The sequence below is a fragment of the Ranitomeya imitator genome, chromosome 1 (genome assembly GCF_032444005.1).
Source record: "Ranitomeya imitator isolate aRanImi1 chromosome 1, aRanImi1.pri, whole genome shotgun sequence".
NCBI classification, from domain to species: Eukaryota; Metazoa; Chordata; class Amphibia; order Anura; family Dendrobatidae; genus Ranitomeya; species Ranitomeya imitator.
This window is the reverse complement of record NC_091282.1, coordinates 892072666-892099418: the sequence shown is the minus strand read 5'-3', so window position 1 is coordinate 892099418 and position 26753 is coordinate 892072666. Positions and strand designations below refer to the sequence as shown.

The window sequence follows — 26753 nt, the reverse complement described above, 5'->3', positions numbered from 1 at the left end:
TTACACCTACTACAAATTGGAGTACCCCTTTAACTTTCTGGGTTGTTAATTTTTAGATAACCAACTTATATTGTCAGATGTGAGCATTGAAATATTGTGATCCGTATACGAGCTTGATATCCTACACTGGTTGTAATGCTCGCACCCTGACTGGCTGGCACATGCGGGGGTGTGGCCCCACTGTGCCACAAACCAGACTTCCCTGGAAGGGGCATGACTAAGCAGCTTCCTTGGTGCTCACTGTGCGGCAGGTAGCTGCCAGGTAACACTCCAGGGTGGTGTCTGGCTGTGGCTGCTGATCCCACTGGGGGACAGAACACTGACAGGCAGGTGGGCACGGCTACGACGGTGGCAGATGTGAGTGGTATATGGGAATAGGTAGGGACCTGTTCAGACTTAGGACAAAGACCCAGGAGGTGCTAAACGAGAGCGGAGCAGGGTAGAACCGCTAGGAGCGAGTGGTAACCGCAGAGCATACGTAGAAGACAACGATACACCAAGCAGGGAAAGAAAGCCACTGAGAAACAAGCAGATATAGGTTAGGACTGAGTTCAGGTACAGGGATAGGATATAGGATACAAGAATAAAACAGTACAGAAAAGGACAGACATTTAAAAAGATACAAGACAAGGACACGAGCCTGAGTATGCAGCCGTCAGGGAGGTGGAACATAGGACACAATGCACAAGGTAACAGGTCTGGGAATGCAGCCCCCAGAGAAGGCGGAAATAAGACTGGACCTGACACCTCAGCAGCAAGACACTGACTAAGGGAGTAAGTTGCTCAGGCATTCCGCTAAGGGTGGGAATGATTTAAGTACCTGAGAACTCTTGGCCATTGGAAAGGGGACACCTTAGGAAGGTGCACATTGACTAAGAAGCAGGAATTGCCAGCGCCGCCTCCCTATGCACACAGCCAGGAAGCGTGCACAGAGCAAGCAGGAGACATGAGGCACACATCATGGAGCCGGCAAAAGACAGGACTCACAGCATGGCCTGGGATAGAGAGTAAGTTTGTGTGCAAGGCAGGTTGGGGATGGGGGGCCATGCAGCGATGTCGGCAGGGTTGTTACACTGGTCAACTCCACTCTATCAAAACCTATCTACTCTTAATCCCATGTTGCATCAGCAAAGCAGCACAAGGGCAGATCGCGCCAGTACCACCTCTGCCTGCTGTGGTAATATCCTCACCTCTATATGCTCCTAAGTGTCACACTTCACCTCCCTTACTGTATACCAACAATCAACTGTTTCTCACATGTTAACTACAGGGGGAACTTCCCATCCAATATCATAGGAAGTTGTGGCAAGTTAAATGGTGACCCCATGAAGAGAACAAAATGTGAATTCCTGTGGAGCCACCACGTGTTCCCATGACTTAACTGAAAGTTACACCATGCAATGTCCAAAACAGAGGAAGTACAAAAATTTCAGCTGGTATTACCTGAAGGCATTTTAATACACATACAAATCTGTGAAGACTAGTGATTGACTTCACTAAATATATTTCATTTGACTCAAAATTAAAGCAAATGGGAGCAAAACCACCTCACCAGAAATTTCCAATTCATCCCAGTGAGACTTCTTGCCATTGGCCACCTCTTCTGCTGACATGATGGTATATATTCTACGAGGATCAGGAGGGTCATATTTTTCTTTGGGCATCCCTGTTAATCTAAAAAACAAGAGTGAAGAGAAAAGCAAGTCAAAATCTATTTCCAGGATCCAGAAAATATGAAGGGTGACAACTGCAGACAGATATTTTACCCCTCAATGATTTTTATTAAGGTCTTAAACTCTTAAGATATTTTAAATGTTTTAATACACGCACAAAATAAAAAATAAAAATGCAATTTTATTTCAACTACGCTGTCATGTCTGTCCATTAACCCCTTTACCCCCAAGGGTGGTTTGCACGTTAATGACCGGGCCAATTTTTACAATTCTGACCACTGTCCCATTATGAGGTTATAACTCTAGAACGCTTCAACGGATCCCAGTGATTCTGACATTGTTTTCTCGTGACATATTGTACTTCATGATAGTGGTAACATTTCTTTGATATTACCTGCGTTTATTTTATTTTATTTTTTTTTTATGGAAATTTGGCGAAAATTTCGCAATTTTCCAACTTTGAATTTTTATGCAATTAAATCACAGAGATATTTCACAAAACACTTAATCAGTAACATTTCCCACATGTCTACTTTACATCAGCACAATTTTGGAACAACATTTTTTTTGTAACAACTTCCTAAGGGTTAAAAGTTGACCAGCAATTTCTCATTTTTACAACACCAATTTTTGGTTTAGGGACCACATCTCATTTGAAGTCATTTTGAGGGGTCTATATGATAGAAAATGCCCAAGTGTGACACCATTCTAAAAACTACACCCCTCAAGGTGCTCAAAACCACATTCAAGAAGTTTATTAACCCTTCTGGTGCTTCACAGGAATTTTTGGAATGTTTAAAAATGAACATTTAACTTTTTCACAAAAAATTTACTTCAGCTCCAATTTGTTTCATTTTACCAAGGGTAACAGGAGAAAATGGACCCCAAAAGTTGTTGTACAATTTGTCCTGAGTACGCCGATACCCTATATGTGGGGGTAAACCACTGTTTGGGCACACGGGAGAGCTCGGAAGGGAAGGAGCGCCGTTTGACTTTTCAATGCAAAATTGACAGGAATTGAGATGGGACGCCATTTTGCGTTTGGAGAGCCACTGATGTGCCTAAACATTGAAACTCCCCACAAGTGACACCATTTTGGAAAGTAGACCCCCTAAGGAACTTATCTAGATGTGTGGTGAGCACTTTGACCCACCAAGGGCTTCACAGAAGTTTATAATGCAGAGCCGTAAAAATAAAACAAAAATTTTTTCCCACAAATTTTTTAGCCCCCAGTTTTGTATTTTCCCGAGGGTAACAGGAGAAATCGGACCCCAAAAGTTGTGGTCCAATTTGTTTTGAGTACGCAGATACCCCATATGTGGGGGGAACCACCGTTTGGGCGCATGGGAGGGCTCGGAAGGGAAGAAGCGCCATTTGGAATGCAGACTTAGATGGAATGGTCTGCAGGCGTCACATTGCGTTTGCAGAGCCCCTAATGTACCTAAACAGTAGAAACCCCCCCCACAAGTGACCCCATATTGGAAACTAGACCCCCCAAGGAACTTATCTAGATGTGTTGTGAGAACTTTGAACCCCAAGTGTTTCACTACAGTTTATAACGCAGAGCCGTGAAAAAAAAAAAAAAATCTTTTTTTCCCCCACAAAAATTATTTTTCAGCCCCCAGTTTTGTATTTTCCCAAGGGTAACAGGAGAAATTGGACCCCAAAAGTTGTTGTCCAATTTGTCCCGAGTACGCCGATACCCCATATGTTGGGGTAAACCCCTGTTTGGGCACACAGGAGAGCTCGGAAGGGAAGGAGCACTGTTTTACTTTTTCAACGCAGAATTGGCTGGAATTGAGATCGGACATCATGTCACGTTTGGAGAGCCCCTGATGTGCCTAAACAGTGGAAACCCCCCAATTATAACTGAAACTCTAATCCAAACACACCCCTAACCCTAATCCCAACAGTAACCCTAACCACACCTAACCCTGACACACCCCTTTTTAACAGTAAAAAGAAAGCATTTGCACTACTAAAGCAGGATGGCACCATTGAAGCTCTAAAAAACTATAGGGAGAAAAATACTTTATCTAAAAAACTAATTAAAGCTGCCAAAAAGGAAACAGAAGCACATTGCTAAGGAGAGTAAAACTAATCCCAAACTGTTCTTCAACTATATCAATAGTAAAAGAATAAAAACTGAAAATGTAGGCCCCTTAAAAAATAGTGAGGAAAGAATGGTTGTAGATGACGAGGAAAAAGCTAACATATTAAACACCTTCTTCTCCACGGTATTCACGGTGGAAAATGAAATGCTAGGTGAAATCCCAAGAAACAATGAAAACCCTATATTAAGAGTCACCAATCTAACCCAAGAAGAGGTGCAAAACCGGCTAAATAAGATTAAAATAGATAAATCTCCGGGTCCGGATGGCATACACCCACGAGTACTAAGAGAATTAAGTAATGTAATAGATAAACCATTATTTCTTATTTTTAGTGACTCTATAGCGACAGGGTCTGTTCCGCAGGACTGGCGCATAGCAAATGTGGTGCCAATATTCAAAAAGGGCTCTAAAAGTGAACCTGGAAATTATAGGCCAGTAAGTCTAACCTCTATTGTTGGTAAAATATTTGAAGGGTTTCTGAGGGATGTTATTCTGGATTATCTCAATGAGAATAACTGTGTAACTCCATATCAGCATGGGTTTATGAGAAATCGCTCCTGTCAAACCAATCTAATCAGTTTTTATGAAGAGGTAAGCTATAGACTGGACCACGGTGAGTCATTGGACGTGGTATATCTCGATTTTTCCAAAGCGTTTGATACCGTGCCGCACAAGAGGTTGGTACACAAAATGAGAATGCTTGGTCTGGGGGAAAATTGTGTAAATGGGTTAGTAACTGGCTTAGTGATAGAAAGCAGAGGGTGGTTATAAATGGTATAGTCTCTAACTGGGTCGCTGTGACCAGTGGGGTACCGCAGGGGTCAGTATTGGGACCTGTTCTCTTCAACATATTCATTAATGATCTGGTAGAAGGTTTACACAGTAAAATATCGATATTTGCAGATGATACAAAACTATGTAAAGCAGTTAATACAAGAGAAGATAGTATTCTGCTACAGATGGATCTGGATAAGTTGGAAACTTGGGCTGAAAGGTGGCAGATGAGGTTTAACAATGATAAATGTAAGGTTATACACATGGGAAGAGGGAATCAATATCACCATTACACACTGAACGGGAAACCACTGGGTAAATCTGACAGGGAGAAGGACTTGGGGATCCTAGTTAATGATAAACTTACCTGGAGCAGCCAGTGCCAGGCAGCAGCTGCCAAGGCAAACAGGATCATGGGGTGCATTAAAAGAGGTCTGGATACACATGATGAGAGCATTATACTGCCTCTGTACAAATCCCTAGTTAGACCGCACATGGAGTACTGTGTCCAGTTTTGGGCACCGGTGCTCAGGAAGGATATAATGGAACTAGAGAGAGTACAAAGGAGGGCAACAAAATTAATAAAGGGGATGGGAGAACTACAATACCCAGATAGATTAGCGAAATTAGGATTATTTAGTCTAGAAAAAAGACGACTGAGGGGCGATCTAATAACCATGTATAAGTATATAAGGGGACAATACAAATATCTCGCTGAGGATCTGTTTATACCAAGGAAGGTGACGGGCACAAGGGGGCATTCTTTGCGTCTGGAGGAGAGAAGGTTTTTCCACCAACATAGAAGAGGATTCTTTACTGTTAGGGCAGTGAGAATCTGGAATTGCTTGCCTGAGGAGGTGGTGATGGCGAACTCAGTCGAGGGGTTCAAGAGAGGCCTGGATGTCTTCCTGGAGCAGAACAATATTGTATCATACAATTATTAGGTTCTGTAGAAGGACGTAGATCTGGGGATTTATTATGATGGAATATAGGCTGAACTGGATGGACAAATGTCTTTTTTCGGCCTTACTAACTATGTTACTATGTTACCCCTAACCGTAACTTTAGCCCCAACCCTAACGGGAAAATGGAAATAAATACATTTTTTTAATTTTTCCCTAACTAAGGGGGTGATGAAGGGGGGTTTGATTTACTTTTATAGCGGGTTTTTTTTTTTTAGCGGATTTTTAGGATTGGCAGCCGTCACACACTGAAAGACGCTTTTTATTGCAAAAAATATTTTTGGCGTTACCACATTTTGAGAGCTATAATTTTTCCATATTTTGGTCCACAGAGTCATGTGAGGTCTTGTTTTTTTGCGGGACGAGTTGACGTTTATTGGTAACATTTTTGGGCATGTGACTTTTGATCGCTTTTTATTCCGATTTTTGTGAGGCAGAATGACCAAAAACCAGCTATTCATGAATTTCTTTTGGCGAGGCGTTTATACCGTTCCACGTTTGGTAAAATTGATAAAGCAGTTTTATTCTTCAGGTCAGTACGATTACAGCGACACCTCATTTATAGCATTTTTATGTTTTGGCGCTTTTATACGATAAAAACCATTTTATAGAAAAAATAATTATTTTTGCATCGCTTTATTCTCAGGACTATAACTTTATTTTTTGCTGATGCTGTATGGCGGCTCGTTTTTTTGCGGGACAAGATGACGTTTTCAGCGGTACCATGGTTATTTATATCTGTCTTTTTGATCGCGTGTTATTCCACTTTTTGTTCGGCGGTATGATAATAAAGCGTTTTTTGCCTCTTTCTTATGGTGTTTACTGAAGGGGTTAACTAGTGGGCCAGTTTTATATGTCGGGTTGTTACGGACGCGGTGATACTAAATATGTGTACTTTTATTGTTTTGTTTTATTTAGATAAAGAAATGTATTTATGGGAATAATTTTTTTTTTTTGCACATTTGGAAATAATTTTTTTTAACTTTTTTACTTTGTCCCAGGGGGGGACATCACAGATCGATGATCTGACAGTTTGCACAGCACTGTCAGATCACCGATCTGTCTGAAAGCACTGCAGGCCTACCAAGCGCCTACTCTGAGCAGGTACTTGGTAAGCCACCTCCCTTCCCTGCAGGACCCGGATGCCGCAGCCATTTTGGATCCGGGCCTGCTACAGGGAGGGAGTTAGGGAGACCCTCGCAGCAACACAATCACATCGCGTTGCTGCGGGGGGGTCTCAGGGAAGCCCGCAGGGAGCCCCCTCCCTGCGCAATGCTTCCCTATACCGCCGGCACACTGCGATGTTTGATCGCAGTGTGCCGGGGGTTAATGTGCCGGGGGACGTCTGACCGCTCCTGGCACATAGTGCCGGATGTCAGCTACGATAGGCAGCTGACACCTGGCCGCGATCGGCCACGCTCCCCCCGTGAGCACTGCTGATCGCATATAACGTACTATCCCGTCGGTGGTCATACGGGCCCACCCCACCTCGATGGGATAGTACGTCATATGTCAGAAAGGGGTTAAAAAAAATAAACAGGCATCTGTTAAAATATACCGCAAACACCTTATCAAGAAATAATATTTCCTTTAGCTATTTGTATAAGTTCATAAATACCTTTAGTTTGTCAGAATATTTTTATAGTGATTGCCTTCATAGGCTATATGAAAGTTAAAATGGCTACTGCCTAATAACACAAGGATAGGTTACTGTCCGTGCAAATAGGACATTTGCCACAAGCAGCTCTGCCATCTATCTCGTCACATGTATGAAGAGATACTCCCAGTAGATATTCTCCTCGAATACCAGAGATACTAGAAGTGCCGAGGAAAGGCTGCTCACACTGCTGTCTGCCCCTTCTAGTGCCCATTAGCCTCAGCTCCCCTGGGACCTACAGTACAAGAGGCTGCTCACACTGCTGTCTGCCATGTCTTTCTGATAGAACACAGGAGATACCAGGGGTGCTGGGTTATGACAGCACTGCTGTCCAACATGCCAAAAAGTGTTCTAGGTAACCACCCCCCCACCCAAGTCACATTTGTGGAACTTCCAAATTCACATGCTTACAGGCAATTGTACTAATCATTCTAGGGCAGGTCTGTCAATGTATCAAGGTGGCAGCCCTTTTAATTCTATAGTTATCACCTAAAATTATATGCAATTACTACATTTCCTTTACTCTTATTCCATGGGAAGAGAATGCCTTTAAATTTGTTTTAGGAGTACACATTATCAGAAACGTCATGATTTATTTAGATTAAGTTCTGTTCCAGAGATGTCACATGTAGTCATGTGATCAGCCCTTTACTTCCTGCTGAACTCAAAGCACAGAACAGATTTCCTGTCTGTGCTTTGCCTCTTCTGAACAGCGATGTCATGGGAGGCATGGCTTGGATTCACAGGGAAGGAGCACATTGCAGGCTCACCGAACACCTCTGGAAGCCAACTCCATCCCTTCTTTCCAGAGTACTAGATTACCATAAATGACTACATCTAACTCACTGCTACTCCCTACAGTACACCGAGCCAGTGTCCGCACCTGTATCATTACTAGCATGTGCTGTCCTGCAGTCAGTAAAGTGGGAGGAATAATAGGAAGGAGAAACTGGGTGCAGCAATTTATCTTTAGACCATACAGTAGAGTTTTGCTTATTTTCTTTTAACCCCTTAGTGACTGAGCCAAATTTTTGAAATCTGACCAGTGTCACTTTATGTGGTAATAACTCTGGGGCTCTTCAACAAATCCCAGTGATTTTGAGATTGTTTTTTCATGACACATACTTTATGACAATAGTAAATTTAGGTCAATATGTTTTGTGTTTATAAAAAAAAAAATCAAAAATTTGATTAAGATGTTAAAAAAATTAGCAATTTTCAAAGTTTGAATGATAATCCCTTTAACGCAGATGGTCATACCACAGCAAACCATTAATAAACAACATTTCCCACATGTCGGTTTTACATCAGGACCATTCGTAAAATGTTCTTTCATTTTGTTAGCACTTTAGGAGGTTTAAAAAATGTAGCAGCAATTTTATTTTTTTTCCAAGGAAATGTACAACATTAATTTTTTTAGGGAACTATCCATGTTTGAAGTGACTTCAGGGGTCTCATATTGGGAAACCCCCAAACGTGATACCATTTTAAAAACAGCACCCCCTGACATATTGAAAACTGCTTTCAGGTAGTTTATTAACCCTTCAGGTGCTTTACAGGAATTAATGCAAAGTGGTATGACAGAAATGAAAGTATTTTTATCGCCTAAATTTCGGTAGCTTCTGAACAGGTTACAACAGCCGACAGACTCCAAGGCCACTATTTGGTTGTGAATTACCATCGCAAACATCAGGACCACAAAATCATGATCTGAGGGCACCAATTGGGATGAAGAGGGAGCCCCCACACTGTTAGCCATTTATAATGATGTAGTCACTATTGACAGCAGCATCTAAGGGGTTAAACAGATATGGACAGTGCCAACATTGATCGTGGCTGATACAGCAAGTTGTCAGCTATAGTATACAGCCGACAGCTGCTGGATTGTCACCTGTGTGGGGAGGCTATTCTCTTATATCTCAGGTCAGTTAAAAGACGTATTGGCTGTCATTAAGGGGTTAAAGTGCATCCTAAACTTGCAGCATCATTACAAGTTGGCCCAACTGTAAGGACAAAGTCACATTTGCAATGCAAGTCAATGATACTCAAAACAATGTTCTCAGACATCCATTAAGAAAGGGTAGTGATAGCACACAATGAGCGTTTACATGTATGAGAGAAGAGCAGTGCAGAAGACAGCCACCAGAAAGCATCTTAATCTACAGACATTGAGAGCATATTGGGAGTGTAATGACAAATTAATTCTACTCTAGTGAGACTAATGGTTTAGGAAGTGTAACCAGTCAGGTGATCCAGGCATTTCCCCTGTAGCTGTAGACATACACCTCCACAGAGTGAGATCACCAGAACAGGAGCCAACCCAAGATGGTGGATGAGGTTTGTAATCTGTATTGTGTCAAAAGGGGTTGATTCATTAAGTGGACCCCAAAAACATGTACCCAACATAAGACATCAGGTACTCACCCTCCCCAGGTCCAGCACCAGCTCCACACCACTGCTCTGGCTGCAGTGGGGACATAACGTCACTGGAGCGAATGATCACTGCAGACTGAGCTCAGCAGCTCGTGCTGTCTACATGGCCAGAACAATGCAACTTGTAGAATACAGTTATTGTACATGCTGTGCAAACTGGATAAGCGACTCAAATTTGCCAAGAGATCTGAGACACTAAGGGTACCGTCACACTATACGATTTACCTACGATCACGACCAGCGATATGACCTGGCCGTGATCGTAGGTAAATCGTAGTGTGGTCGCTGGGGAGCTGTCACACAGACAGCTCTCCAGCGACCAACGATGCCGAGGTCCCTGGGTAACCAGGGTAAACATCGGGTAACTAAGCGCAGGACCGCGCTTAGTTACCCGATGTTTACCCTGGTTACAAGTGTAAAACTAAAAAAAAAAAAAAAAAAAAACAGCACATACTTACATACTGGTGTCCGTCACGTCCCTTGCAGTCTCTGCTTCCCGCACTGTGACTGCCGGCCGTAAAGTGAAAGTGAAAGCACAGCCGCTGTGCTCTGCTTTCACTTTACGGCCGGCAGTCACAGTGCGGGAAGCAGAGACGGCAAGGAACGTGACGGACACCAGATGTAAGCATGTGCTGTTTGTTTTTTTTTAGTTTAACGCTTGTAACCAGGGTAAACATCGGGTAACTAAGCGCGGTCCTGCGCTTAGTTACCCGATGTTTACCCTGGTTACAAGCGAACGCATTGCTGGATCGCATCGCTAGATCGCTAGATCGGTGTCACACACACCGATCTAGCGATGACAGCGGGAGATCCAGCGATGAAAGAAAGTTCTAAACGATCTGCTACGACGTACGATTCTCAGCAGGATCCCTGATCGCTGCTGCGTGTCAGACACAGCGATATCGTAACGATATCGCTGGAACGTCACGAATCGTACCGTCGTAGCGATCGAAATGTTATAGTGTGACGGTACCCTAAGCCAAGTAGAAGGCCCGAATACAAAGCATTCACCTGTACCAGTACTCAGACTCTACACAAGAGACAACACTGCAAACCTATGACCATGTTGCTTAATCTGTTATCAGCATACAGAGAGGCTTTGATTACAAGTCTGTAGTCCATAGATGTTCAGCAAGTGTGATACACATATAGCAGATACCGTTCATAGATAATGTAATGTTCCTGTGATGAAGTGCCTACAAAAAAAGTGCCAAGCGTCTCACTTCTTTCCTAGCATTCAGAAGCAGTATTGCTATTCATACAGTTGTGGCCAAAGGTATTGACACCCCTGCAATTCTGTGAGATACTCCGTTTCTTTCTGAAAATGAATGCAAACAAATTTGGCATCATCATCTTCATTTAATTTGTCTTAAATGAAAAAACACAAAAGAATGAAGCAAAAAGCAAAACATTGATCATTTCACACAAAACCCCAAAAATGGGCCAGACAAAAGTATTGGCACCCTCAGCCTAATACTTGGTTGCACAACCTTTAGCCAAAATAACTGCGACCAACCGCTTCCGGTAACCATCAATGAGTTTCTTACAATGCTCTGCTGGAATTTTAGACCTTTCTTTGGCAAACTGCTCCAGGTCCCTGATATTTGAAGGGTGCCTTCTCCAAACTGCCATTTTTAGATCTCTCCACAGGTGTTCTATGGGATTCAGGTCTGGACTCATTGCTGGCCACCTTAGAAGTCTCCAGTGCTTTTTCTCAAACCATTTTCTAGTGCTTTTTGAAGTGTGTTTTGGGTCATTGTCCTGCTTGAAGACCCATGACCTCTAAGGGAAACCCAGCTTTCTCACACTGAGCCCTACATTATGCTGCACATGGTCAAGCAGTCCAGTGCCAGAGGCAGCAAAGCAACCCCAAAACATCAGGGAGCCTCCGCCATGTTTGACTGCAGGGACAGTGTTCTTTTCTTTGAATGCCTCTTTTTTTCTCCTGTAAACTCTATGTTGATGCCTTTGCCCAATAAGCTCTACTTTTGTCTCATCTGACCAGAGAACATTCTTCCAAAAAGTTTTAGGCTTTTTCAGGTAAGTTTTGGCAAACTCCAGCCTGGCTTTTTTATGTCTCGGGGTAAGAAGTGGGGTCTTCCCGGGTCTCCTACCATACAGTCCCTTTTCATTCAGATGCCGACGGATAGTATGGGTTGACACTGTTGTACCCTCGGACTGCAGGGCAGCTTGAACTTGTTTGGATGTTAGTCGAGGTTCTTTATCCAACATCCGCACAATCTTACGTTGAAATCTCTTGTCAATTTTTCTTTTCCGTCCACATCTAGGGAGGTTAGCTACAGTGCCATGGGCTTTAAACTTCTTGATGACACTGCACACGGTAGACACAGGAACATTCAGGTCTTTGGAGATGGACTTGTAGCCTTGAGATTGCTCATGCTTCCTCACAATTTGTTTTCTCAAGTCCTCAGACAGTTCTTTGGTCTTCTTTCTTTTCTCCATGCTCAATGTGGTACACAGGACAGAGGTTGAGTCAACTTTAATCCATGTCAACTGGCTGCAAATGTTATTTAGTTATTGCCAACACCTGTTAGTTGCCACAGGTAAGTTACAAGTGCTGTTAATTACACAAATTTATGTTTGGTGTGGAATTATATGCAATTTGGCTTTAGGACAATTTTTTTTGTGTTTTTTTCATTTAAGACAAATCAAATGAAGATAATAAACAAAGATTTTGTGTTTGCAATCATTTTCAGGAAGAAACAGTATTATCTGACAGAACTGCATGGGTGTCAATACTTTTGGCCACAACTATTTCATACAGACATTCTTTTTTTGTATATTGTGTATGGAGGTGGCTGCACCTATTCACCCTACCTTGGATGTGCCAGTCAGTCTATTGTTATTTCAATATTTCCCATATGTTATTATGAAAATATCCTTTTGTTAGGACATTCCAAGGATTAAAGGCTAGTGTTAAAAAAAAAACAAAAACAAAGTTTTATGTTTTGTTTTTTTTTCTAAGGGGACATTTTCCGTAGAATGTAAGCCCGCAAGGGCAGGGTCGTCAACCCTCTGTTTCAGTCTGTAATTGTTAGTTTGCTTACTGTAAGTGATATCCGTAATTTGTATGTATCCCCTTCTCATGTACAGCACCATGAAATCAATGGTGCTATATAAATAATTCAGTTTAAAATGACTGAGGAGCCTATATTAGAAAAACCCACCACACACAAAAAAAAAAAAAAGATATATATATATATATATATATATATATATATCTCATTAAGAATCGCACCCCTCAAATATTAAACTGCTTTCAAGTAATGTTAACTCACATGTAAAGCTCTAGACGGGTTAAGTAGAGAATTAAATTTTTTATACAAAAAAAAAAAATATTCATTGTTGCCAACACTTCAGCAGGACACCATTACCTGGCCTTCAGTTGCCATGGCAACCATTAGGACCATACCCTCATGATTACAGGGTGCCCTCTCCCTCTGTTAACCATCTAGATGCCACCTTTTTCAATTCACAGCAACATCTAGGGAGTTAAATGGCCTTAATTTGTGTCTAGAATGAATGATTGTGGCAATTGAAGCAGGGAGTTCGCTGAAGTATACAAAGGACACTGCATTTTAGCCCATCGGAGGAATTGCCTCCCATCAGTAAAGAGGTGTATTGGCAGGATTAAAGAATAGACATTACTATTGTTGCATCTGCAAGTATCAGATCTAGAAAAACAGAAGATATTAAAGGGGTCGCCCACTACTAGGACAACAGCTTCTTAAACTAAAATGTTCAGCTCCAATAAAACAAAGCTATAGCACCATTCCAGATATGTCAGCACTCGCGGCCCTGAGGCTGAGATACGGTGTTGTGACACTGGCACCCAATCACCGCTGGCATCACTGTCCCTGCCTTCGTATAAACTGAACATGAATTGGAAGTCCAGGCTGCAGCCAATTTCAGACCTTCATTTCGATAGGAGGCAGGGACAGCGACACCAGCACTGATTGGGCGCTGGGCACTACATTTCATTCCACCGCATCACAGCCCAGAGACCATGAGTGCAGTCACCGCTGGAACAGAGCTGGCACGGGAGAGTATGGGTTTGTTTTATTGGGGACGAACATGTAGTTCAAGAAGGGGTTGTCCTAGCAGTGCACAACCCCTTTATGTATGTACTAGATGGTGGCCCGATTCTAACGCATCGGGTATTCTAGAATATGCATGTCCCCGTAGTATATTGCCCAGCCACGTAGTATATTGCCCAGCCCACGTAGTATACAGCACAGAGCCACGTAGTATATTGGCCAGTCACGTAGTATATTGCCCAGTGACGTAGTATACAGCACAGAGCCACGTAGTATATTGCCCAGTGACGTAGTATACAGCACAGAGCCACGTAGTATATTTCCCAGCCCGGTTTGTCACAGGTTAAAAAATAAACACTCACCTTTCCGAGGGCCCCTTGTAGTCCACGCCAGCTTCCGGTCCCAGGGTTGGTATGAGCGCAGGACCTGTGATGACATTGCGGTCACATGACCGTGACGTCATGGCAGGTCTTTCTCCCATACCATCTTTGCCACCGGAACCTGCAACGGAAGATGGTGGCCAGTGCGAGCGACTACGGAGGGCGAGTATAGCAGGATATATATATATATATATATATATATATATATATATATATATATATATATATATATATATATATATCTTTTAACATTACATTTTTTACTATTGATGCCGCATAGGCAGCATCAATGGTAAAAAGTTGGAGACACACAGGGTTAATAGCAGCGGTAACGGAGTGCGTTACCCGTAGCATAACGCGGTCCGTTACCGCCGGCATTAACCCTGTGTTAGCGGTGATCGGAGGGGAGTATGCGGGCGACAGGCACTGACTGCGGGGAGTAAGGAGGGGCCATTTTCTTCTGGACTGTGCCCGTCGCTGATTGGTCGCGGCAGCCATGACAGGTAGCTGGCGAGACCAATCAGCGAATGAATAACCATGACAGAAGGACAGACAGACGGAAGTGACCCTTAGACAATTATATATAAGATAGCTTTAGAATGTGATGTCAACACTGTAGTCCCAACACTTGTCAATAGTCCATATACCAATGAGTCTGAAAGTGTGGTTCATGTTTCTGACTTGGCACAACAGTTCTGAAGTGGCCTGCAATGAGTCCGGATCTAAATTCCATTGAACACCTGTTGAGAGATCTTAAAGGGAACCTGTCACTAGTTTTGACCAATACGAGTTACGGCTACCACCTTTAAGGGCTTATACAGATTTATAGAATGCTGTATATAATCCCCCCGATCCGACCTGTAAGAGGAGAAAAATAACTTATTACACTCCCCTGCGGGGCGGTCTGGACCCAGGGGTGTCACTCTTGGTCCTGTACCTCCCATCTTACGATCCCTGTCCTCCTGCTTGCTTCAGGTGTATGACGTGTCCCTTCGTCATCCACACAGGCTCCCCAGAATCGCACTCAGGCGCAGGCATACTTATCTGTCCTGTTGAGGGCAGAGCAAAGTCCTGCAGTGCACAGGTGCTGGGAAAGGACAGAGGCCCAGCGCACTGCAGTACTTAGCTCTGCGCTCACAGGACAGAAAGTACGCCTGCGCAGGAGCCACGACAGGAAGGACAACATCGTATGAAGATGGGAGGCCCCAGACGGCCCCTGGGTTAGTATAATCCAACTTGTTTTTCTTTTCTTTCAGGTTACATTGGGGGTGTATCTACAGCATTACAGAATGCTGTAGGTAAGCCACGGATGGCGGTGGCCTTAGCTTATAGGTGAAAAATGGGGTGATAGATTGCCTTTAAAATAGCTGTTGGGAGAAGGCACCCTTCAAATAAGAGTTTGCAAAAGAATGGTCCAAAATTCCAGTACAGAGGTTAAGAAGCTTGTTGATTGTTTTGGGAAGTGCTTCATTACAAATATGTATTCCAACGAGTATACAACCAAATACTAAGCTGAAGATGCCAACAACCTTGTCTGGCCCATTTATGGAATAAAGGAGTTTTAAAGATTTCTATGAAACTGTAAAAGGAGGATTCCAACATTGAGTTTTTTTTTAGCTTTTTAACCCCTTCCCGACCATGACGCCACGTAGGCGTCATGAAAGTCGGTGCCAATCCGACCCAGGACGCCTATGCGGCGTCATGGAAAGATCGCGTCCCTGCAGGCCGGGTGAAAGGGTTAACTCCCATTTCACCCGATCTGCAGGGACAGGGGGAGTGGTAGTTTAGCCCAGGGGGGGTGGCTTCACCCCCTCGTGGCTACGATCGCTCTGATTGGCTGTTGAAAGTGAAACTGCCAATCAGAGCGATTTGTAATATTTCACCTATTATAACGGGTGAAATATTACAATCCAGCCATGGCCGATGCTGAAATATCATCGGCCATGGCTGGAAATACTAATGTGCCCCCACCCCACCGATCGCCCCCCCAGCCCCCCGATCTGGCCGGTACACTGCTCCGGCTCCCCTCCGTCCTGTGCTCCGCTCCCCCCCCCCCCGTTGCTCCGTTCCACCCCCCCGTGCTCCATTCCAGCCCCCCCGTGATCCGTTCCACGCCCCCCGTGCTCCGTTCCACCCCTCCCGCGCTCCGATTCCCCCCTCCGTGCTCCGATCCCCCCCCCCCCACCCCATCATACTTACCGATCCAGCCGGGGTCCCATCCGTCTTCTCCCTGGGCGCCGCCATCTTCCAAAATGGCGGGCGCATGCGCAGTGCGCCCGCCGAATCTGCCGGCCGGCCGATTCGTTCCAAAGTGCATTTTGATCACTGAGATATAATCTCAGTGATTAAAATAAAAAAAATAATAAATGACCCCCCCCCCCCCCCTTTGTCACCCCCATAGGTAGGGACAATAAAAAAAAAGAAATTTTTTTTTTTCCACTAATGTTAGAATAGGGTTAGGGTTAGGGCTAGGGCTAGGGCTAGGGCTAGGGCTAGGGCTTCGGTATGTGCACACGTATTCTGGTCCTCTGCGGATTTTTCCGCTGCGGATTTGATAAATCCGCAGTGCTAAACCGCTGCGGATTTACCGCGTTTTTTTCTGCGCATTTCACTGCGGTTTTACAACTGCGATTTTATATTGGAGCAGTTGTAAAACCGCTGCGGAATCCGCACAAAGAAGTGACATGCTGCGGAATGTAAACCGCTGCGTTTCCGTGCAGTTTTTCCGCAGCATGTGTACAGCGATTTTTGTTTCCCATAGGTTTACATTGAACTGTAAACTCATGGGAAACTGCTGCGGATCCGCAGCGTTTTCCGCAGCGTGTGCGCATACCTTTAGAATTAGGCTATGTGCACACGGTGCAGATTTGGCTGCGGATTCGCAGCAGTGTTCCATCAGGTTTACAGTACCATGTAAACATATGAAAAACCAAATCCGCTGTGCCCATGGTGCGGAAAATACCGCGCGGGAATGCTGCGTTGTATTTTCCGCAGCATGTCAATTCTTTGTGCGGATTCCGCAGCGTTTTACACCTGTTCCTCAATAGGAATCCGCAGGTGAAATCCGCACAAAAAACACTGGAAATCCGCAGGTAAAACGCAGTGCCTTTTACCCGCGGATTTTTCAAAAATGGTGCGGAAATATCTCACACGAATCCGCAACGTTGGCACATAGCCTTAGGGTTAGGGTTGGAATTAGGGTTGTGGTTAGGGTTAGGGGTGTGTTGGGGTTAGGGTTGTGATTAGGGTTATGGCTACAGTTGGGATTAGGGTTAGGGGTGTGTTGGGGTTAGTGTTGGAGGTAGAATTGAGGGGTTACCACTGTTTAGGCACATCAGGGGTCTCCAAATGCAACATGGCGCCACCATTGATTCCAGCCAATCTCGTATTCAAAAAGTCAAATGGTGCTCCCTCACTTCCGAGCCCTGAAGTGTGCCCAAACAGTGGTTTACCCCCACATATGGGGTACCAGCATACTCAGGATAAACTGCGCAACAATTACTGGGGTCCAATTTCTCCTGTTACCCTTGTGAAAATAAAGAAATGCTTGCTAAAACATCATTTTTGAGGAAAGAAAAATGATTTTTTATTTTCACGGCTCTGCGTTGTAAACGTCTGTGAAGCACTTGGGGGTTCAAAGTGCTCAACACATATCTAGATAAGTTCCTTGGGGGGTCTAGTTTCTAAAATGGTGTCATTTCTGGGGGTTTCTACTGTTTAGGCACACCAGGGGCTCTGCAAACGCAACGTGACACCCGTAGACCATTCCATCAAAGTCTGCATTTCAAAAGTCACTACTTCCCTTCTGAGCCCCGACGTGTGCCCAAACAGTGGTTTACCCCCACTCATGGGGTATCAGCGTACTCAGGAGAAACTGGACAACAACTTTTGGGGTCCAATTTCTCCTGTAACCCTTGGGAAAATAAAAAATTCTGGGCTAAATATTTATTTTTGGAGAAAGAAAACGTATTTATTATTTTCACGGCTCTGCATTATAAACTTCTATGAAGCACTTGGGGGTTCAAAGTGCTCACCACACATCTAGATAAGTTCCTTTGGGGGTCTAGTTTCCAAAATGGGGTCACTTGTGGGGGGTTTCTACTGTTTAGCCACATCAGGGGCTCTGCAAACGCAACGTGACGCCCACAGAGCATTCCATCAAAGTCTGCATTTCAAAACGTTACTACTTCACTTCCGAGCCCCGGCAAGTGCCCAAACAGTGATTTACCCCCACATATGGGGTATCAGCGTACTCAGGAGAAACTGGACAACAACTTTTGGGGTCAAATTTCTCCTGTTACCCTTGGGAAAATAAAAAATTGCAGGCTAAAAGATCATTTTTGAGAAAATAATTTTTTTTTTTTTATTTTCATGGCTCTGCGTTATAAACTTCTGTGAAGCACTTGGGGGTTCAAAGTCCTCACCACACATCTAGATTAGTTCCTTTGGGGGTCTAGTTTCCAAAATGGTGTCATTTCTGGGGGATCTCCAATGTTTAGGCACACAGGGGCTCTCCAAACGTGACATGGTGTCCGCTAATGATTGGAGCCAATTTTCCATTTAAAAAGCCAAATGGCGTGCCATCCCTTCCGAGCCCTGCGCCCAAACAGTGGTTTACCCCCACATATGGGGTATCAGCATACTCAGGACAAACTGGACAACAATATTTGGGGTCCAATTTCTCCTATTATCCTTGGCAAAATAGGAAATTCCAGGCTAAAAAATCATTTTTGAGGAAAGAAAAATTATTTTTTATTTTTATGGCTCTGCGTTATAAACTTCTGTGAAGCACCTGGGGGTTTAAAGTGCTCAATATGCATCTAGATAAGTTCCTTGGGGGGTCTAGTTTCCAAAATGGGGTCACTTGTGGGGGAGCTCCAATGTTTAGGCACACAGGGGCTCTCCAAACGCGACATGGTGTCCGCTAACAATTGGAGCTAATTTTCCATTCAAAAAGTCAAATGGCGCGCCTTCCCTTCCGAGCCCTGCCGAGTGCCCAAACAGTGGTTTACCCCCACATATGAGGTATCGACGTACTCGGGAGAAATTGCCCAACACATTTTAGGATCCATTTTATCCTGTTGCCCATGTGAAAATGAAAAAATTGAGGCTAAAAGAATTTTTTTGTGAAAAAAAAAGTACTTTTTCATTTTTACGGATCAATTTGTGAAGCACCTGGGGGTTCAAAGTGCTCACTATGCATCTAGATAAGTTCCTTGGGGCGTCTAGTTTCCAAAATGGGGTCACTTGTGGGGGAGCTCCAATTTTTAGGCACACGGGGGCTCTCCAAACGTGACATGGTGTCCGCTAAAGAGTGGAGCCAATTTTTGATTCAAAAAGTCAAATGGCGCTCCTTCCCTTCCAAGCCCTGCCGTGCGCCCAAACAGTGGTTTACCCCCATATATGAGGTATCAGCGTACTCAGGACAAATTGGACAACAACTTTCGTGGTTCAGTTTCTCCTTTTACCATTGGGAAAATAAAAAAATTGTTGCTAAAAGATAATTTTTGTGACTAAAAAGTTAAATGTTCATTTTTTCCTTCCATGTTGCTTCTGCTGCTGTGAAGCACCTGAAGGGTTAATAAACTTCTTGAATGTGGTTTTGAGTACCTTGAGGGGTGCAGTTTTTAGAATGGTGTCACTTTTGGGTATTTTCAGCCATATAGACCCCTCAAACTGACTTCAAATGTGAGGTGGTCCCTAAAAAAAATGGTTTTGTAAATTTCGTTGTAAAAATGACAAATCGCTGGTCAAATTTTAACCCTTATAACTTCCTAACAAAAAAAAATTTTGTTTCCAAAATTGTGCTGATGTAAAGTAAACATGTGGGAAATGTTATTTATTAACTATTTTGTGTCACATATCTCTCTGGTTTAACAGAATAAAAATTCAAAATTTTCAAACTTTTCGCCAAATTTCCGTTTTTATCACAAATAAACGCAGAATTTATTGACCTAAATTTACCACTAACATGAAGCCCAATATGTCACGAAAAAACAATCTCAGAACCGCTAGGATCCGTTGAAGCGTTCCTGAGTTATTACCTCATAAAGGGACACTGGTCAGAATTGCAAAAAACGGCAAGGTCTTTAAGGTCAAAATAGGCTGGGTCATGAAGGGGTTAATTGAGGGGGAAAAAAAATTATGTATTAAAAAAATAAATAAAAGGAACACTAAAATCACATCCTAGATGTCACTGAATGAAATATTCAAGTTGTAAATCTTTATTCGTTACATAGTGGAATGTATTGAGAATAATAAAACCAAAAATCGTCAACGTAAATCACAACTAATATCCCACAGACGTCTGGAGTCAGAATGATGCTCAAAATCTAAGTGAAAAGTGAAGTTACAGGCTGATCCAACTTCAGTGGAAATGCCTCAAGACAAGGAAATGATGCTCAGTAGTGTGTGGCCTCCACGCGCCTGTATGACCTCCCTACAATGCCTGGGCATGCTCCTGATGAGGCGGCAGATGGTCTCCTGAGGGATCTCCTCCCAGACCTGGACTAAAGCATCCACCAACTCCTGGACAGTCTGTGGTGCAACGTGACGGTTAATGGTGCGAGACATGTCCCAGGTATGTTCAATCAGATTCAGGTCTGGGGAACAGGCGGGCCAGTCCATAGCGTCAATGCCTTCATCTTGCAGGAACTGCTGACATTCCAGCTACATGAGGTCTGGCACTGTCCTGCACTAATAGGAACCCAGGGCCAAACGCACCAGCATATGGTCTCACAAGGGGTCTGAGGATCTCATCTCAGTACCTAATGGCAGTCAAGCTACCTCTGGCGAGCATATGGAGGGCTGTGCGGCCCTCCAAAGAAATGCTACCCCGCACCATTACTGATCCACTGCCAAACCGGTCATGCTGAAGGATGTTGCAGGCAGCAGATCGCTCTACGGCATCTCCAGACTGTCACATGTGCTCAGTGTGAACCTGCTTTCATCTGTGAAGAGCACAGGGCGCCAGGGGCGAATTTGCCAATCCTGGTGTTCTGTGGCAAATGCCTAGCATCCTGCATGGTGTAGGGCTGTGAGCACAACCCCAATCTTTTGACATCGGACACTCAGACTATCCTCATGGAGGCGGTTTCTAACAGTTTGTGCAGACATGCACATCTGGCCTGCTGGAGGTCATTTTGCAGGGCTCTGGCAGTGCTCCTCCTTGCACAAAGGTAGAGGTAGCGGTCCTGCTGCTGGGTTGTTGCTTTCCTACAATCCCCTCCACGTCTCCTGGAAGTGCCTCCAGCCTCTGGACACTATGCTGACAGACACAGCAAACCTTTTTGCCACAGCTCGCATTGATGTGCCATCCTGGATGAGCTGCACTACCTGAGCCACTTGTGTGGATTGTAGAGTCCGTCTCATGCTACCACAAGTGTGAAAGCACAACCAACATTCAAAAGTGACCAAAATATCAGCCAGAAAGCATTGGTACCGAAATGTGGCCCCCACCTTCAGAACCACTCCTTTATTGAGTGTGTCTTGGTGATTGCCAATAATTTCCATCTGTTGTCTATTCCATTTGCACAACAGCATGTGAAATTGATTGTCAAACAGTGTTGCTTCCTAAGTGGACAGTTCAATTTCACAGAAGGTTGATTTACTTGGAATATTTTTTTAAGCAGTGTGTGTATCTATTTTCACCCTTACCAGAATCCTGCAGCTAGGAGTCTGATACTTATAAGTCCTGATTGGCATTTACTTCTAGGCCCTGTCTAGACACAGATGTTTACTACAGGGAGGGATGAGCAGAGTGGGAATTAGGTGTGAGTTAACAGGAAGTTAACACCAGTGGGGACCAGATATGCAGATCAGAACCTCCAGAGGCAGCTTCATTGCTCTTCCCAGACCAGTCATTTCACAAGTTGTGGAAGAAGCCAGGCTCATGTGCAGCTTTGTCCTCTTGTCTACAAGGTGGCAGGCGCGGCTACTAAAAGTAGCACTTTGTCTGCAAAATTAATGAGACCACATTAAGCGATTTTTTTTCTTCAGTATGGAAAATAATGTGCATCAAATCAGACTTTGATCTGTCAGTATTATGCATTGTATACAGACAAATTGTCCCATAATCTGTCTGCCTCCCCCCCTCCCCCGGGCGTTTGAAACTAAAAGAGCCACCTTGTGCAGCAGTAATGCTGTATTCTGACAAGGTGGCTTTTAGTTATTGGTGCTGTAAATGCAGAAATAATCCGTTTTGTAATTTGTCTGAAATACCTGTCTTCAGTCCTGGAGGCAGGTCTTTCCCCCTGTGCCGCAGACTCCTCACAGCCGTCACTCAAGTCTTCTTGGCGCCGGGCACCGCCTCCTCCCTCAGGTTCCCTTTAAAGACATTTCTTGGCCCAGTCTTGACGTTTTATCTTTTTGTTCAAAGGTGGTCGTTTTTCAGCCTCTTACCTTGGCCATATCCCTGAGTATCGCACACCTTGTGCTTTTTGTTACTCCAGCAGCTCTGAAATATGGCACAACTGGTGGCAAATGGCATCTTGGCAGCTTCACACTTGATTTTCCTCAATTCATGGGCAGATATTTTGCGCCTTTTTTTGCTCAACATGCTTCTTGCGACCCTGTTGGATATTTGCCATGAAACGTATGTTCGGTGATCACGCTTCAAAAGTTTGGCAATTTCAAGACTGCTGCATCCCTCTACAAGACATCTCACAATTTTGGACTTTTCAGAGCCCGTCAAATCTCTCTTCTGACCCATTTTGCCAAAGGAAAGGAAGTTGCCTAATAATTCAGCACACCTTATATAGGGTTTTGATGTCATTAGACAACACCCCTCCTCATTACAGAGATGCACATCACCTGATTTACTTAATTAGTAGTTGGCTCTCAAGCCTGAACAGCTTGGAGTAGGACAACATGTATAAAAAGTATCATGTGATCAAAATACAACTTGCCTAATAATTCTGCACGCAGTGTATATGCTCAAGACCCCACAGCTGCATGTCCCACATCTGTTTGACAGCCGTAACACATGCAGGGATTGCCTGTTAGTCTAGTTAGCAGTTCCTACCATGCCCAAAGATAAAGTGTGGTTAAAAATCCACATAATATATGCAAGTCGATGGGCTTAGGTATTCAGCCCAACAAGCTTCAGTACAGGTCAAAACTTTACAGAGCTGTTCATGCAATGGCCTTGTTTAAGCGAAAGAGCACATTGTGGATTCAGACTGAAGGCAACAAAAGCAAGGAAGACATAGAAACAAAGCATTAAGCTCATTTTAGACACCAGAATATGGTTATACCAGTGTCAGTACTCCCCTCCTGATGACAGTTTTACTTATGCATTCTAGCAGGTTCAACGGGTAGTCACCTTGAATGGCTTCCAATGAACAAGTAGGTCTCGTCAAGATTTTTATTTTGTGCCATCAATTTTTACAAAGTTTGCAATCATCAGGTGATTTTAACTCCAGTAGTGTAGGTACATGGTTCTATACAAAAAACCACTGCATGAACAAGTGTCCAAACATTTGACTGGTATTTTAGTCTATGAATATATAGGAATAATAATAATAAATATTATACATCAACATTATGTCCCTGACTGTCACTTTAAAGTTCTAAAGGAATCATTTACATCCCATTCGTGCAAACCTGCTCATACCAGTCACTATGATCTGATCAGCAAACATAGTATGGAAGCATGTTATGATACAATGACAATATGGACAATTCCCAGGTTGCAAGGCTGCTTTCACACATCAGGTTTTTGGTTTCAGGCACAATCTGGATCAGTTTTTTTCTGGTGCCTGATCCGTTTTTCCCCCATAGAGTTGTATTACTGCCGGATTGTGCCTGAAGGACATGCGTTTCATCCGTTTTGTGCCGGATCCGTCCCTTCAGGCTTTTTTGCTGGATACAAAAAACGTCTCCTGCAAAGTTTTTTGTGTCCAGCGAAAAAGCCTGAAGGGACATTTCTGGCAATAAACGCATGGAACTGATGTGTTAAAGAACATTTTCGGCAACCGAATCAGTTTTTAACACACAGAGCATGCCCAGAAGCTTTGTTTTTGATTCTAGCATGGAGAAATCTCTCTCTCTCCTAAAAAACCATGCCCGGGAACTCAAAAAACATGTGCAGTACATAGAGCCGAATCCAGCTAAAAAATGGATCCGGTGCATCAGTTTGCATCCGTTTTTTCACTATTTACACCGGATCCGTTTTTTTAGCAAATTTGCTGGATTGAGCCTGAAACCAAAAACCTGATGTGTGAAAGCAGCCTAAGCTGAAAACTGCTACAGGTGACCTACTCCTAGAACTGAATAGAAGGCAGCTTAGTAGTGCCTTTACCCTTGATCACACACAAGAAACTGACTTATGGGAGACCTGTCAGCAAGATCTGCTGACAGGTCACTGCCCAGTCTGGCTGAAAACTCATGCAGTTGCAGCCATTTCTGAGGGGGGGTCTATTCAGTAACTTTCAAATGACATCATTACGCTGAAAAACTAATCTGCCCATGCATCAAACCAGACAATTCTAGCGCCTGCACAAACTTTGAGGTACAGGAGGCAGGTTGCTGAAAAGGCTGTGAACTATCAATGAATAAGCTGGAGGAAGGCCAGAGGGGTGCACGATACCCAGACTACAAGGAGAAAACCCAAAGTGCAACTTCCAGCCTCATTGGCACAAAACTTCCATGGCCGATTACAGAAGAATTAATTTTGCAATTTGTGCACATGATGCGTTTTTTCCACGAAATAAACGCATCGCGGCAAAAAACGCAGCATGTTCATTAATTTTGTGGATTATATGATGCATTGGGAAATGTCTGGAAAAATCCGCAATAAAACAAGCAAAAACCGCATGCAGATTTCTTGCAGAAAATTTCAGGTTTTTCCTCAGGAAATTTCTGCAAGAAATCCTGAACGTGTGCACATAGCCTAAAGAGAACCAGTCACCAGTTTTAGCCAACACCTTTCAGGGCTTATATACAGAAATCTGTAATGCTGTATATAAGCCCCTAACCCAACCTGCAAGAATTTTTTTTTTTTTTTTGTACTAACCTGCGGGGCAGTCCGGTCCAAGGGGTATCGCTCTTTTTGGTCCAGGCCTCCCATCTTATGATCACCACCCTCTTGCTTGCTTCATGTGGAAGATGCATCTCTGCATCATCCACTGTCTCCCCGGCACTGAGCTCCAGCGCAGGCGTACATCTCTGCTCTGAGAGCAGAGCAAAGTACTGCAGTGAGCAGGTGCCAGGGCTCTTTGACCTTTTCCAACATATGTGCACTGCAGTACTTTGCTCTGCCCTCAACAGGGCAGAGATGTATGCCTGCACAGGAGCGCGATGCCGGGGAGACTGGATGATGCAGAGACGCGCGTCATTTACACGAACCAGGCAGGAGGGCGCCATCACAAGAAGATAGGAGGCGCCGGACCAAGAAGAGTGACACCCCTCAGATTGGACCACCCCACAGGTGAATATAATAGAAGTTATTATTCTTCTTACAGGTCGGGCTGGGGGCAGATATACGGCATTATAGAATGCTGTATGTAAGCCCTGAAAAGTGATGGCCTTAACGCGTATCTGCCAAACATGGTGACTGTTTCTCTGCATATTATTAATTACTAGAAAACCATTTCATCACATCTATTAAGGGTTTTAGGCTATTTTTGTACCTTAGCCAAACTAGCAAAGTTGTGTAGCTGTGCATTTGTAAACTTTCCTGTAAAATACTCAAACCAGTTCCCCCCCCCGATTCTGGAACCTAAGGGTACCGTCACACTATACGATTTACCTACGATCACGACCAGCGATACGACCTGGCCGTGATCGTAGGTAAATCGTAGTGTGGTCGCTGGGGAGCTGTCACACAGACAGCTCTCCAGCGACAAACGATGCCGAGGTCCCCAGGTAACCAGGGTAAACATCGGGTTACTAAGCGCAGGGCCGCGCTTAGTAACCCGATGTTTACCCTGGTTACCAGCGTAAATGTAAAAAACAAACAAACAGCACATACTTACATTCCGGTGTCCGTCAGGTCCCTTGCCGTCTGCTTCCCGCACTGTGACTGACGGCCGTAAAGTGAAAGCAGAGCACAGCGGTGACGTCACCGCTCTGCTCTCACTTTACAGCCGGCAGTCAGTGCGGGAAGCAGACGGCAAGGGACCTGACGGACACCGGAATGTAAGTATGTGCTGTTTGTTTGTTTTTTACATTTACGCTGGTAACCAGGGTAAACATCGGGTTACTAAGCGCGGCCCTGCGCTTAGTTACCCGATGTTTACCCTGGTTACAAGTGAACGCATCGCATCGCTAGATCGGTGTCACACACACCGATCTAGCGATGACAGCGGGAGATCCAGCGACGAAACAAAGTTCCAAACGATCTGCTACGACGTACGATTCTCAGCAGGATCCCTGATCGCTGCTGCGTGTCAGACACAGCGATATCGTAACGATATCGCTGGAACGTCACGAATCGTACCGTCGTGGCGATCGAAATGGCAGTGTGTGACGGTACCCCAAGTCACCAAGGACAAAATCTCCTGTTAAGGTCTGGTGCCTCACTTTCCAGGACTGGATTTATCCAAGATACTTTCTGGCGGATGGGATCTGAATTCTAACTTTAAACCATGACCTACTGTATTTAAAATCCATTCATTTCATGAGCTTTCTAAGGCTACGTTCACATTTGCGTTGTTGGGCGCAGCGTCATCGACACAAACGTCATGTGCAGCTATCTTTAAC

At 44.1% G+C, this 26753-nt stretch overlaps 1 protein-coding gene across 1 annotated transcript in view; it reads right to left on the bottom strand.

Annotated features, from left to right (window-relative positions):
- Positions 1–26753, bottom strand: part of CNOT6L (CCR4-NOT transcription complex subunit 6 like) — a 105340-nt gene that overhangs the window by 71739 nt on the left and 6848 nt on the right. Inside the window, exon 2 of the mRNA XM_069743216.1 lies at positions 1553–1674. Coding sequence (XP_069599317.1) covers positions 1553–1664 — 112 coding nt within the window. The 5' untranslated portion in view covers positions 1665–1674. The remainder of the gene's footprint in view (positions 1–1552; positions 1675–26753) is intronic.